The sequence below is a fragment of the Neolamprologus brichardi genome, chromosome 5 (assembly GCF_056152115.1).
Source record: "Neolamprologus brichardi isolate AB-2024 chromosome 5, ASM5615211v1, whole genome shotgun sequence".
In the NCBI taxonomy this organism is placed as follows: Eukaryota; Metazoa; Chordata; class Actinopteri; order Cichliformes; family Cichlidae; genus Neolamprologus; species Neolamprologus brichardi.
In genome coordinates this window covers 3,692,860-3,707,018 of record NC_142108.1, presented here as the reverse complement: position 1 = coordinate 3,707,018, position 14,159 = coordinate 3,692,860, and the positions used below count along the sequence as shown (strand labels likewise).

Sequence of the window (14,159 nt, the reverse complement as noted above, 5' to 3'; positions counted from 1 at the left end):
GACTACACTTTCAGCACATTCCACCTAAAACAAAGCCTACTTTATACACCTTAATTTGTCAGGACTGCATCACAAAGTTGCAGCAGGATAATCAAACAGCAAGTGTATTGAACATATCAGTATTTTATTCAATTCTGTAACATTCTTGTATGATAGAGCAAACAGTCAACTCTATTTACAGTGTCACATTATTTATAATCCCCTTCACACCAACAATTGGAACACATTTACACCTTCACTACATCTCATAAATGACTATTACAGATTAAAACTTGAGATGTACGCATCTTGATGGGTAGCTCCTCATCTTTAGAGATATGATTAGTGTAATGTCTCTCCAATGTGTGGGAAGCTACAATTTGTGTATACCGAAATGCATCATAAAAAGAATCTATACATGCTAAATAGATCCTACAATAAGTGTTCCCTTCATGCATTACTGCTCAACCTGTAAATCCTCCATAACACAGAACATGGATATGGAGGGGCAACCTTTGTACAAAATACAATGTTAAAAAAACTGTTTAATCACATGTAAAACCTTTTTTTTTTCCAGTGATAGCAAAACTATACAGCCTTGATTTTTCATTTACACATTCTTCTTATTCCCCCTCAACATTCATTCGTTCTTTTCAAACACTGAAATAACAACTATGGAATTAAACATGCCTGGCAGCCTGACTCTACATCTAAAAGCAACATTCTCTTTCAGACAGGCCCAACACTGTCAATAACCTGATCGCTAACATGTTGTTCAAACGTGGTGCTAACCTTACAAGACGTGACCCTTTCTCCGCCACAAAGTACACCAGGCCCTCAGGAGAAATGGGAAAATAGCAACTGTAAGTTCTGGATAAGTAACGTTTTGGCGTAAAAACACGAGCCATCTCAGGACAGGATCAGAGCCCGGCTAGGAGCGTGGGATTTTAGTGAGCGAAGGTAGCGCCGGGCTTTTTCTGTCATTATTAACTGGTCTTTAGTTTGTCCGCAAACAACCATTTCCCATTCCTTTGACATCTGTGGAGGAAAAAAAAAAACATAAACAGATGTAAATGACTTCACTCTCTGATTACATTTATAACTCCTCTCAAAAGAGCAAAAAGGTGGAACATACTGGAACTGGGGGGACTGTGCTGGGAAATATGGCACTGTCACTTGGTCCCAAAAGGAAGCCCTGATCCAAAATGTTTTCGTGCAGCTTGCTGCTAAGTGGTGAAGAGCTGACAGAAATCAACATCGGTTCTTCCTGTGGCCAAAAAAGTAAGGACCAAATATCAAGAATTAGGATATGACTAAACCACACGCAGGCTAATAAAGCGTTCCCACACACTTTACCTTGATGTTGTGTTTGGCTGATTTACGTTTGGATGTAGGCATCACCTGGCAGTCCATTACATCCAGGGCCAACGACTTACGCACTTTCTTCATAGGAGGGCGATGCTGGCAATAAAAGACGATCAAATCGGCAATGAGAAACAAGGTCTGTTAAAAATATCTGAGTGAAGAATGGAAGGAGGGTAGCAATGAGCTGTCAGCAGCTCTTAGCTCAAAGCATTCTCACAGAGTGGTGGCAGTAAGAGCCTGCTTTGGGTAAAGTGACTGAACAAGGCTGCTTTCTGTGTGTGACACCTGTGATTGACAGCCCCGAGGTGGGAACTCCTGAGTGTGAAGAAAGGAGGTGCTATGTTCCAAAACTTTACAAGTTACAAAAGGCTCAGTGTTTGTGTAGCTGAAGGTCATTAACAGAATAAAATAGCATCCCCTGCATGCACCATTACAAAAACCCTTTTAAACAGAATTCCTCCATACTAACATCTGTCAGTTTGCAGCTACGGCTCTAGGTGTATTATACTCATACATGTTGCACTCACAATGATTTTTTCTTTAAATTATGTGGAACATAGCAGAACAAAAAGAGTGCAAAAGCGTGCAGACTATATAGTGGAAAGAAGACCACCTAAGACTATTCAGCCAGTAGGGGAAGGATATGTCATCGCTACCAGTGCCGGCTATCTAGCTAAGAAACAGCAGTAGATCCTTTCCCTTCCCCAGGTATTAGTGTTTTTGGCATTTGTCTTAAACTCGAATATTCAGTGTAGGATTAGCACTGTGTTATACTGCCCACAGTATAAGTGTACAAAGGTGAAGGGACCTGATGCATGTGAGCAGAAACACACTGCTATCACTGACAGAGCATGACAGCACATGTAACTGAACTGTAAAGTTTGATGATTTTAGCAACTTAAATCTTCTTACAACTGCTAGTGAGACTTTTAGTAGTTTTCCTAGGATCAGTTTCACTCCAGGTTTTAGATATTTAGTGCACAATATGTATACTATGGATGTTATGATCAGGAGTATCAAGATGTCAGAGCACCCACACTCCTACTATATTAGTATAGCGGGTCCACGGGGATGAAAAAAAGAGACAGTTTTTGTGAATTAAGAGAACACTAATCATTTTTAAATAAAATTCTAGACATTGAGCTGCTAGCCAGCATTTTTTATATAATTTTATGATGTTATTTTATTTTTTTCAGTGTAAGCCTAATGAGCCATGATGACGACTTTCTTTAATTTACTGTAGTAGCATCTTCCTAAAGTGGACAAACTCAGATGTATTGTTGAAAATTGTGTTTATTTTTTTAATACATCTCAGCCTCATGTTAACGGATGGGCTATTATATTTCTTTATACTAAAAGAAAGGGAAACAATATGCAGGTGTATTAGGTTAGTAAATCTACCAGTCTGGCCTACTTGAAATCAAATGTTGGGCAGAAAGTGAGTTTGACACCAGCCTCTGACTGAAATGACTAAAAATCTGTGCGATGTATTAACATCGGCTTTTAGTTACCACAGTTTTGCGCCTCTGTTCGGGTGGAGTTAAGCGCATGATTAAGTCGATCCCCGCATCTCTCAAGATGACCTCATTTATGTCGTCCTCGAGGTTGGGAGTCTGAGGCTGACAAAAGAGCAGAAAAGCCTGTTAACAGCACAGGAGAAAGACGAGAGCTAGCATGTTTTCCCAGACAGCACGTGCTGATGCTCACCAGAGGCTGCAGAGGCCCGTACTTCTCCATGGCATTTTTAAACGGTGTTGGAGTTCGTGGGGTACACAGCTCAGACTTGTGGTTGGGTGTAACAAAACTAGAGAAAACAAAAAGGAGAACACAGAGAAGTTCATATACACTGTGTTTGATTAACAACGTATAATTCTTACTGTGAGAAAGACGCTAGAAATCATTGTTCAGATTAACATCAGGCCCTGCTTAAACTATGTTAATGACAAAAATAAAAATCCTACTTCCAATTATTATCCACTCATTTCAGCTCAGTGTTACGTCACTTATGATCACCCTCACTGGTGGGTGTACCGCAGGGGTGTCAAACTCAAATACACAGTGGGCCAAAATTCAAAACTGGAACAAAGTCGTGGGCTAACGTTAATATTTATTGAAAAAAAAAAATCTTCCTCCAGATTTAAGAATGAATCTTTTCTTATGGACTCAAACACGTTTTGCTGAAAAACTGAATATGGAACAAGCAAAGCTCAATACTAAACAATATATATATTAGCTGTATAATACCAGTAGGCCAGCTCTAATAATAATTTGGTATGGCTTCGCGGGCCAAATGTAATTAGGCTGCGGGCCAAATTTGGCCCGCGGGCCAGAGTTTGACACCTATGGTGTACCGCCTCACTAATACGTGTGGCTTTGAGCAGAAGACACAAGCAGGCTGAATAGTTACAGTAATCGATGCGCTGGCGAGATGTTATGTTAGTGCAAGTGCTGCATTAAACACTGAACATAGGACTCGATTAGCCCATCGTCACCAATATCTTATCTCTCCAAACTTGAATCAGCATCGAACCGATATCTGATTTTTACACCACTTTACAATTAATGATTAGTTATTATTAATCTCTCACTCTCTTTCACAGTGTCTCTTTTGTCCTGTTTCCAAACCTCTGCTTGAGGCTTCTTCCTGTTAAAAGGGAGTTTTTTCTTCCCACTGCAGCCAAGTGCTTGCTCATGGGGGGGCTCGCCTAAATGTTGGGGTTTTCTCTCTATTGTTGTAGTGTCTTTACCTTACAATATAAAGTGCCTTAGGTGACTTTTGTTGTGATTTGGTTCTATATAATAAATGAATAAACTGAATTGATGTAAAAAAAAAAAATACTAGTAATAAATGTTAATCCATTGAATCTGACATATTCAATCCACAACCCTTTGTACTTGTAGAAAAACACACTAATAATTCTGAGAACATTACATGAGATTAAAATGTGCAAGAATCATTATTATAAGTTGGTGGAGATGCTTTGATGGCATCAGATCTTCAGAAATGTGTCTGTTTTTAGATGAACCCATGAAAAACGAAGCCATCAGACGCCTCCACCAATCAGAGGACTCTTACACTGAGTTTTCCTTTTGAGTGAGAGGCGTCTTGTCTCGCTGCAGCGGGGTGGTAACAATGGCTTTCTGGCTGCACACGGGTGTGGACGTGAGAGGCGGGTTCTCTAAGTCATGAGTGTCCTGCTTAGTCCACATGTTGAGAAACTGCAAAAAACACACATCTGTCAGTAGAGTGCATTAATAGGACATGACTGTACCACTGAACAAGGGACTTACTTGAGATGGAGAAAAGGGCAAGATTTTGACAGGGGTGCTCTTAGGAGTCATGGACTTGTTGGCGTCGGGAGACAAAGCGATGCACCTTCGGCTCCGGTGGCTCAGTATGGAGGGGGGTGTGACGCCCCCAGGAGAGATGGGGATGAGTTCTCCTTTGCTGCCTTTGCTTAGTTCCTGCAAGGCGCTGCCTTCCAGACGAAACTGATGTCGCTCTGGGCTGGGACTGTCCTCAGGGAGGTCAAAGGCTGCGAGGTTGCACCAGCCATCAAGATCCTTAGTGCAGAAGAGACATTTATTTGTTAGGTCAGCATGCAACCACGACTGTGAAATAGCCAAGACTGAACAGATGCAGGACAAGCAGTATAGAGAATACATTATAGACAATATAAAACCAGGACAGTTTTTTTTAAAATAACCCTGTAGTATTGTAGATATTCACCCCATCCACCATGTCTAACACTTCCTTCAGAGCTGGGCCAGTGGGAGACAGAAATCCGGAGCTGTCCACCACCCAGCTGGTGCTGTTCAGCGCTCCTGTGCTGTCCACCTCACTCTTGGGACTCAGACTGTTGCTTGGAGAGGGAACAGACTTTGACGGCCCAGCTTTGCTGGTGCCAGCTTTAGCTGACGTTTCTTGCAGCTATTGGAAAAAGGAGATTCTATAACAACACTAGCATAGACTAGTTTCTGATACTTAAGATAACTGTGTTATTTTCTTTAATGAATGCGAACAGACACTTACTGAAGGAGGGATCTTCTGCTCCGAGTCCTTGTCTGAACTGTCTTGAGAGCAACTGGGCACCTGTGTAATGAGAAGAACCCAATTTCTGTATCTCACCATACATATCTTTTGTATCTTGTATCATAGAGGAGGACATCATGGAAACACAGCCCACCTGACCATCCTTGTTAACACGAGCCCACAGCTCCTCCAGCTCATTGGGCCTGAAGACCTCCCCGGAGTAGAAGCCCATCTCTAACTTCCGTTTGATGGTCGAATTCCAGTGATTCTTCACTGCATTGTCCGTCCTGTCAATATATATCAGGACATGAATTGCAGTGTTTCCCCACATACTGACTTTATTTGGCAACACAAAGTAATCCTCGCACTTGTTTTGAAAGTTGACTTATTGCTAACAACCTAGCCCTGGCCCTTCTCCTGAGACATCCAACAATGTAATACACTACCTCTTAAGTGTGTCTCACATCCTGTGGATGAAAGGATTCCAACAAACAACAGTAGACAATACTCTGCTGCGAAGATCTGCTGTGACCTACAGGCTCAGTCTAGCTGGAACAAGTCCCTTGTGGCTGAGAACAGAACAAGGACTACTGTTTAAGTTTAAGACTGTGGTGTAGGAGTCCATGCAGTCCATTGCAGGACAAGTGACCCACCAGATAGGCAGCTGGTTAAATTGTTCATCAGTTGTTACAAAGTATCTGACAAGCACGGCAAAGCATCAAACTTTTCTAAGTCAAAAATTTAAGAATTCACTTCAGAAAAGAGCAGGAGTTTGCATGTGAACACTCATATCAGCCAAATTCTGTTTCTGGCAGAGTAGCTACTTGCCTTCCAGGGAGCAGTTTTGCGATCTCAGCCCAGCGATTGCCAAGCAGGCAGTGAGCCTTATAGATGATGAGGTCCTCCTCAGCCGTCCATGAAGACTTCTTGACGCTGGGATTGAGGTGGTTGTGCCAGCGCTCTCTGCACTGCTTCCCCAGTCTGCCTTTCAGGTGCTTGGCCACCAGTGCCCACTGTTTGTTGCCATAAAGATTGACAAGCTCTATAACCTAGAGGACAAAAAAAGAAAAGTTAAAAAAAAGATCACCAGCATGCTTTTATTCACAACATATTTACTCCGTTAACACCTCTGAACTACCTACCTTCTCATCTTCCTCTTTAGTCCAGGGGCCTTTTACTAATTCTGGGTCCAAGACTTTAAACCAGCGGTGCTGACACTGATGTTCAGTATGATTCTAAAAAACAAAAAAGCAAACTCAAAATACTGAAAAAGATTTCTGTTGACATACATTCTTACAGAAAAGATGCTCAGACTCACAGGTATGTAGCTGGCTATGGTTTTCCAGTCATTTGGTCCCAGTTTCTGAACCAGCGTTTTAAGCTTGTCATCCTGTATACACACCCAAAAATGAGCATTTTTATGATCCCTGTCCTCTAAAGCCATCTAAATAGTCAGTTTACTTCAATGTTTAAATGAAGGTCTGGTTTACATTATATATATTAAAAAATAAAAATAAACAAATACCTCCTCTTGAGTCCATTTCACCTTCACTTTCCCTCCATCCCTCTGCTCTGCCACATCAGAATCAGTGTCCTGATGCATGGCCTCCTCTCCATCCTCACTGAGAGACAAACAACTGTGATGTGGACGAACATAGCTGACAGACAACTCACTACTGACCGGCCCTGGTGATGTCCGGAAGACAGCTAGATTATCGTTCTTATTTTTTATAACATACTGTTTGTCAATTATGTCTGTGTTGAGCAGTGATTTATTTATCTAGTTAAATCTAAGAGAAACCGAGTTTGGCCTCAAGTTTAACCCTAAGCCTGTTTTCCGTGTCCGGAAAAAGGGCGGCACAGACACAAGCGAGCTCCCAGGCATAGCAGGGTTAGGTCAAACAGTAAAGACTTCAGTTTCCAACTGACTGTATTAAACAGAAGAAGTTAAATACTCACATTATCCCCCCGTGTTAAAAATAAAATAAAATAAGCACAGGTAATTTAGGTAATAAATATTAACATCTTACCCGCGCGGCCACCGGGACATTTCCCTCTATTTTTGTTGTTTACGGTCTGAAAGCGATTTCTCCGGCGGCCGTTGCACGTCATGTACATACGTACTCGGTATTATGTCGTCGTAATACCCGTGATTAATGTCTCTATGCTGTAGCCAGTGTTGGTGATGGAGGCTCGGCACTGTTCTAATGTTACAGCCTATACAACCAGCTGGTGCGGAGCGCCAGACTTGTCCGCGCTCTTGGATTTCTATCTCGCGCTCTTCTCTGTCGTAGGAACCGGATAGTGACGTAGCTGCGCATTGGAGCTGCGCGTAGCCACAAAGAACGCTTCCGGTTTGTCCCAGCGGTGTAAATTTTGTTTTATTATCGTAAAATAATGTTTTTTGCAGTCATTTGTGTGTCTCAGTCAAACACTGTAAACACCTAATTGCTCAGAGGGGAAGTTTAGATATTGTTACATAATAAAACAGTAAATTTAGTTAGAAAAAACACGATTTTTCTACTAGAAAATTTCAGACACTTTCACATAAATATTTTTACTTATAAAGTCATTTTAATTTATTTTTTGTTTGTTTTTTCATATTTACACTTTTAACTAAATATACTTTCTACCATTTCTACCAGAAAATCTATAGTATGTTTGTGAACAGCTTTTAAACAATACAGTGCTTATTAGAGGTTTATGGTTTAAGGTTTATGCCACAGCTGCCTTAAATTGATAGTACTAGTATTCAAAAAGTATTTTTTTATGTTTCTGTATTGGTTAGGCCACCAGTATGTGTGAGCTCTTTAATAAAAATTATATTTTTTATGCTAAAATATTTTTTTAAACAGCATACAAATAAATAGTTTTTAAAAAGTTTAGTGAATTTGTTAAAATTACAGCCTTAGATATAACCTAACAGATTAGTGCTCAATAAACCACAAGTAAATTAAAGGGCCTGAATCTGTAAAGGGCTGACAGGTCCACCTCCTGCTCCCACTGATGATCTGCAGCTGGGTCAATTAGCAAGTAGCTCCAACAGCTTAAAAGCCAGCTGGAGCTCAGGCAGCCCTGATTAAACATGGAGACAGTGGAGAAAGTGTTTGTGGTCAAAGGTAAGAAAACTGGACTGAATTAGACGTGTTCATTTGCCTCATCAGATGATTTGTTTCTGAATTCTGTCCAACATGTTTTACCTTCTAGATACAAAAAGCTTTGAGTGCTCATCTCCATCAGAGCTTGACAAGAGGTTTTATGGGGAACAGAGTCTGCTGTCTGCACTGTCAGTGGAACAACTGTCCACATCGAGGGTGTTGAATGACACGACAGCTGATGGATTGGACACCAGGCAGTCTGTTGAAGCCTCTCTCTGCCTGTCCTCTGACACCACCTCCCCCTGTTCAGGGTTTTCAGTGAACACCATGAACACTCAAGCTGACGGCTGCTACCTGGCCGTCCCGTTACTGGGGAAGTCCTCCACTCCCCACATGCTCCTTCAGAAGCCAAAGCAGGCAGCTTGTTTTGATCAGTCATACAATGATCTCACCGCCTCGCAAATGTCATGGGACGTGTCTGTGATTAAGTCGGAGAGCAATAGCCCCAGATTCTACGTGGAGTCCTGCACTCTGGAGCAAACGTGGAGTCCAAAACCCTCACAACAAGAGTCACTAGCTGATGTTTCGCCCTGATGTGGCTAAAATTAACACTTTACAAGGGAAAAACGTTAGATGTCAAGTGTGATGTGCACTCCCAGCCTCTTCACACACTATGTCCAAGTTACCCCCCGCCCCGCCCTTAAATCTGTAGTTTGACATAATGTTCTGTTTTTAAGGGATCCATGTGAGGACTGATGCAGAACAGTTTGCCTTTTTAATAATCATATCAATGTTTTAAAAACAATATTTTCAAAGCACTGTTAAATAAAGGGTATAGAACTTTATTTGCTCTGGTATATTCTTACAATGAAAGACAATACAAAGTTATAAAATGTAGCTGTACATGTTCTGAAAAGTGTGGTTACCGCAGTCCCTCCATTATAACTGTGTGCTAATAAGCTTTCTAATTTCAACAGGGACGTATCGAATGTTCAGGTTTCTTGAATCCAATCACAGTGGAGTGAACCGGGCCTCAGGGTCCACATCGTGTTCCTGCCAAATGTGAGGAAAGTCATTATTGGACAAAGCCTTTAGATACAAGAAGATGTAGTTATGAACACACTCACCTGATTTAGTTTCTTGAACTCTACAACCTGGAAGAAAATGTGTTCCAAGATGTGCTTGGCATCCCTCTGCTCTTTATCCAACTTAGAAGTCACTCCGAGAATTTCACCACATTTCCGGACGTAGAATTCAAGGTCATCGTCTGTACCTGTGAACACAACCAGTTTAATATCAGGATGAGTACGAATAACTGTTTCAAAACAGGCAAGTTCAGAAATGAACTTAGTTTAAGGGAGATGTCTGGGTAAAGTGTACAATAGGTGGGACTAGGGTGATCAGATTTACTCATGAGCAAACATTTAACATGTAAAGAATATCTGTAGCAGGAGGATTGAAAGTTGCATCCCACCTAACGGGAGGTATCAACAGGCCTTTTTAGACTTGTTTACAAAAAAACCCCACTGCATTTCCTGTTATTTGTAGTACTTTTATTCATATTCCATGAACATTTCATTCACTTTCGGTGATTTGTAAATTTAAACTTTAAGTAAACAGACAAATATCATGACATGCTAACCTGCAGGAGAATCATGACAACATTCTTCAGACATTCAATAATTCGATTCAATTTTATTTATATAGTGCCAATTCAGTCCCCTATATTTTATTGTAAATACCCTACAATAATAGAGAGAAAACCCCAGCAATCAGATGCTCCCTATGAGCAAGCAACTGGTGACAGCGGGAAGGAAAAACTCCCTTTTAACAGGAAGAAGCCAACAGAACCAGGCTCACGGAGGGGCAGCCATCTGCCACGATTAGATGGGGTGAGGGGAGGACACTGTGGGAGTAGAGTTAGGTAGCTGCTCTGCTTCGTGTTGCCACATGACACTAAAGATAACAACCGTGGAATAATTGGTTGACTTTTGAAGTGTCCTGTCTTATATATAATATATATGTTGACTTTTAAAACTAGGTCCAATTAAAAGATAAGACATAGGTTAAGTCTTAATATGTGATGCAAGAGATGAAACTGCTGTGCAGTCCCACGTAAAGAGGGACACCTGATCAACCTATATGAGATACAGGATGACTACTGAACTGCTGTGAAAATAACTACCAAGCTTCTCACATTAGCTTATCACACATCATTAGTCTTATATGTGATAAGTAGCAAATGAAAGTCAGTTTAATGTGGAATCTCACTGCCCTGGACATGTAAGTCCTCACATACGCCTCCATCAAATGATATCTAGAGGGCTGCAGTGCATGTTTGAATGCTCCATTAGCAATTCTGAACTTACACTTATTGGTGAGCTGTGCCAGACGCACTTTCTCCGACGAGAATGTTTCGTCTAGATCGAACAGATCCAGCATGGGTGGAGGCAAATCATTTAAGGCAGGCGGAAAGACCTGAAAGACAGGGCAGCACCTACTTTTGGCTTCAAACTTGTGGGACTTTAAGCAAAAATGTTATCTTAAGATTTCAGTGAAATCCTTTGTACAGAAAAACCCCAGGGGAAAAAAAAAACTCACAGCAGGCTGAAGCTGAGGCAGAGGAGTTTCAAACTGCGGTGCAATCAGCTGCAGCGGCTCAGCTTTCACATTAAGCTGCTTGTAAGCACTGCAAACCAAAGATCTGTTTTTAGCTTCGAAGGGAAACAACAGCGTTTGGACTCAGGGGAGGGTGACCGATTTCTCACCTGATGACTTGGGGTAAGGTGTCAGTCGACAGATTGAACAAAGACATATCAAAGAGAGAGGTGAAGTCCCGTGGGTTTTCGTCTCCTTCTTGTAAGCACACTCTGAGCTGTTCAGACAAACAGCCAGTGTCTGGCAGCATTGTGTAATCTGTGATCTGGGGGACAAAAAATAGGACAAGAAGAGAAGAAGAACCTTGGCTCATTAAAAAAAAAAAAGAGAGAGAGAGAACACAAATAGGAAAGCCATTCTGCCATGCACACTCCTCTTCCTCACCTCTGGGTCTTCAGCATCAATCTGATTCAGCTGAATGTTATCGGTCATGAGCCACTGAAGCACAACGTCCTGTGATAAAAGAAAAAGTTTCATTTAAAGGAGCTTTATTCTAGAAGGATCATGTTTCTACCTTTACCTAATAAATTACACAAAAAAGTGGACTTACCATGATTTTACTGTTCTCCTCTTTGTCTATGTATTGATCACTGAACATGTGGCAGGAACCCAAGACAGCCAGTTTGCCAGAATTCTACATTAAAAAAAAAAAGTAATCTCCATCTTACCACATTTCTGACCACATGGTTAGAAAAGGAAAATTGTCACTACACTGTGCCTCTAACCTTGCCATGATAGAAAGCCAGGACAGGCCTGTTGAGGGGGAAGCAGACGGAGCCCGTTGAAAGAACAGCCACGGCCGGCTTCATCACGGTCAGTGTGGCACCGTACGGGTACACAAATGTGAGCGCCCTGCACAAAGAAAGACAACAGCTCAAATGTGAAGTCTTTCTCTTTAATACAGAAGATGGAGGTGTACAAGATTGAGACTCACTGTGCATTATTTCCAACATTTTCATCTTCAATGATTCCCGTGACCACTTTTCCAGCAGCACGGCTGATCTCCCTGCACAGGAAACAGTCAACTGAATTGATAGTTTGGCAAGTCTTAGATTATGCCAGCATAAATTTAGGCTAGAACAATCTGGGACTCTGTGAAATATACATAAAAAGAGAAAATACTGGTGAACCTGTTCAGTACACCATTGGACACAAGCGCCTCCTTAGGATGGAAGTATTTGTAGTACACATTCCTCACCACAGCATCTTGGATGAACAAGATGAAAACGAATACAAAGCATTTTAAAAACAGCATGGGCAATGTTTGCATAGCTGTTTTTCCAACAAGGTTTCAATACGCACCATTGTTGACCATTACTCCAAAGTCCTCCAGGAGAAAATTGATGTTTGTGTCATACTTCATTTCTCCTCCTTCACCGAGCATGACCAAGATATTCCCTCCTCCATCCAGGTAGACTTTCAGCGCCTCCATCTGAAATAAAAGGAAATAACTAATGTGAAAATGTGTTTGCGATTGAACAAATGAAAGAAGCTTAAATATTCTGGGTGGCCCTAAACCTTGTAGAATTTTAGACTGCTTGGAAATTAGCCAGAAAATAACATCTTTTCGCCCATACGTCACCTCTGACGCTGTGAACCTCTCCCTTGGACCTGCAGTTATCCACAACTTGACACTCTTCAGCTTATCCAAGGACAGCTCTTCTTTTATGCTACAGGAGACAGCACAGATTTTGCATTTGAGGTTTTAAAATTGCTGCAGAACTATGAGAAAATGTTGGTTAAGCTTGAGAAAAATGACATAGTAAAATATAACTCAGTAAACATACTAAAGTGCTTTAGTAAGATTATTACCAATACGTCCCATTTTATTATTTTACTTTACTATACTTACTTACAGAGACGAATATTCTAGCCTCTTACGTCTATATGCTTGCTTTGTTTACCAGGTCCACTGTATCACATTTACATTTAAGAGCATGTCTTAGGTGATAACTAGAGGACTTGGTACTATTTCTCTCTTGTATTTAATCGTCCCCAAACACCTTACCTTTGGATTTTCCACTGAGCTTTTAGTCTCTTCTGCATGGATTTGTAGCCATTGTTCGTAGTAAAAAGCTCTCTTTTTGAAGCATTGAAGACCACGCTGTTGTACTGTTCCTTCTCCATTGTTTACCAGCTTCAGTCACCAAAGTTAGTGCTCTTATCATCCACACACCTAAAAGACGTTAAAAGCCCAAGTCAGACTTTACCATTAGTCCAGGGCTGCTATTCGCCAGCTGTAATTAGCATAGTTTGGGGTTTGCATCCACCGTCGTGTGCTAAAATGGTGTTAGCAAAAAACAGCCAAGAAGCTCGCTAACATTATGGTTAGCCGTGAAGCTAATAGCGAGGTGTTTTCGCTTCGTTTCACTAAAGACTGCTATGGTAACCTGTCAACTGTAGCACTCTGTTTTCCCCTTATGTCAAAGCCCAGGTTTACATTATTAAATGTTAAGAACCTCAAAGCGCTCTCAGAAGCGGTGCATTATGGGAAATAATGGTAACCAAGGGCGCTAACAGCATAGCAACTGGATAGCGCAGAGCACCGTGTCAAAGCAACGTACACTTAAAACAGCTTTTCAGCGGGTTTGTTCAGTTAGCATCACTCCACGGTCAAAACATTTGCACTTTGAAGTGCTAGATAAAGTTAAAGGAATGTTCTGTGGTTTAACGATGGTTTTTATAAACAGAAAAACTTACAAACAAGTCAAAACTTTAAAGGTGAAGGATGTGGCCATAGGTGGAAATCTGTTGGGGAATTCTGGAGCAGCAATGATGGTGATAGTCTGACAGAAGTATAACCCAGAAACAGGGATGGATCTAGAGAAATTTTCTTAGGGTGGTATGAAGGTTGCATGGAAATCAAATGGGGTGGGGAAATCAAAGCCGTTTTTTACACATAACCAGGTGTTACATTATGTATTATGTATTATATATCATTAAAATACATCAAATACAGTAAGTTTACGCATGTTTCATATAAATATACTATAACTTTCTTGTTTTCTTTAGCCCACATAATTAAA

General features: G+C 41.1%; 3 protein-coding genes across 4 annotated transcripts; 1 reads left to right on the top strand and 2 right to left on the bottom strand.

Moving 5' to 3' along the window:
• Positions 1-121: 121 nt before the first annotated feature.
• On the bottom strand, positions 122-7,662 carry mybl2b (MYB proto-oncogene like 2b). Its single transcript, XM_006800169.3, has 15 exons — positions 7,408-7,662; positions 6,903-6,999; positions 6,696-6,767; positions 6,520-6,612; positions 6,206-6,426; positions 5,532-5,664; positions 5,378-5,437; positions 5,075-5,275; positions 4,636-4,908; positions 4,421-4,563; positions 3,052-3,148; positions 2,856-2,963; positions 1,336-1,440; positions 1,115-1,246; positions 122-1,017 (listed from the first exon to the last, which is right to left on the bottom strand). Exons 1-15 carry the CDS (start codon positions 7,425-7,427, stop codon positions 889-891), a joined length of 1,884 nt encoding a protein of 627 aa, XP_006800232.1. The 5' UTR covers positions 7,428-7,662; the 3' UTR covers positions 122-888.
• Positions 7,663-8,462: 800 nt separating this feature from the next.
• LOC148102687 (uncharacterized) lies at positions 8,463-9,165 on the top strand. Its single transcript, XM_087840504.1, has 2 exons — positions 8,463-8,496; positions 8,585-9,165. Exons 1-2 carry the CDS (start codon positions 8,463-8,465, stop codon positions 9,067-9,069), a joined length of 519 nt encoding a protein of 172 aa, XP_087696630.1. The 3' UTR covers positions 9,070-9,165.
• Positions 9,166-9,310: 145 nt separating this feature from the next.
• Positions 9,311-13,912, bottom strand: ift52 (intraflagellar transport 52 homolog (Chlamydomonas)). Of its 2 annotated transcripts, XM_035911765.2 has the most exons (14): positions 13,834-13,912; positions 13,142-13,309; positions 12,716-12,803; positions 12,436-12,565; positions 12,264-12,339; positions 12,068-12,139; positions 11,859-11,985; positions 11,684-11,767; positions 11,518-11,586; positions 11,244-11,398; positions 11,077-11,164; positions 10,845-10,953; positions 9,603-9,748; positions 9,311-9,528 (listed from the first exon to the last, which is right to left on the bottom strand). In XM_035911765.2, the coding sequence occupies exons 2-14, from the start codon at positions 13,258-13,260 to the stop codon at positions 9,487-9,489; spliced, it is 1,305 nt and encodes a 434-aa protein (XP_035767658.1). In that variant the 5' UTR covers positions 13,261-13,309; positions 13,834-13,912; the 3' UTR covers positions 9,311-9,486. The 2 variants fall into 2 exon arrangements, with proteins under 2 accessions (XP_035767658.1, XP_006800233.1); XM_006800170.3 differs by lacking the exon at positions 13,834-13,912 and having other exon boundaries at positions 13,142-13,684.
• Between the last annotated feature and the right edge of the window lie 247 nt (positions 13,913-14,159).

Bases quoted from the DNA above. Each gene is read 5' to 3' on its own strand.
- mybl2b (XM_006800169.3), bottom strand. From the start codon at position 7,427: ATGTCCCGGTGGCCGCGCGG. The intron at 5,665-6,205 runs GCAAGTAGCTAC...ATATATTGACAG, and splicing joins GCAAAACTGCTCCCTGGAAG to GACGGACAATGCAGTGAAGA. The intron at 1,441-2,855 runs GTAACTAAAAGC...TTTTATTGCCAG, and splicing joins AACAGAGGCGCAAAACTGTG to CATCGCCCTCCTATGAAGAA.
- LOC148102687 (XM_087840504.1), top strand. From the start codon at position 8,463: ATGGAGACAGTGGAGAAAGTGTTTGTGGTCAAAG. The intron at 8,497-8,584 runs GTAAGAAAACTG...TTTACCTTCTAG, and splicing joins GAAAGTGTTTGTGGTCAAAG to ATACAAAAAGCTTTGAGTGC.
- ift52 (XM_035911765.2), bottom strand. From the start codon at position 13,260: ATGGAGAAGGAACAGTACAACAGCGTGGTCTTCAATGCTTCAAAAAGA. The intron at 11,399-11,517 runs GTGAGGAAGAGG...TTTGTCCCCCAG, and splicing joins TTGATGCTGAAGACCCAGAG to ATCACAGATTACACAATGCT. The intron at 11,165-11,243 runs GTGAGAAATCGG...TTTGGTTTGCAG, and splicing joins ACCTTACCCCAAGTCATCAG to TGCTTACAAGCAGCTTAATG.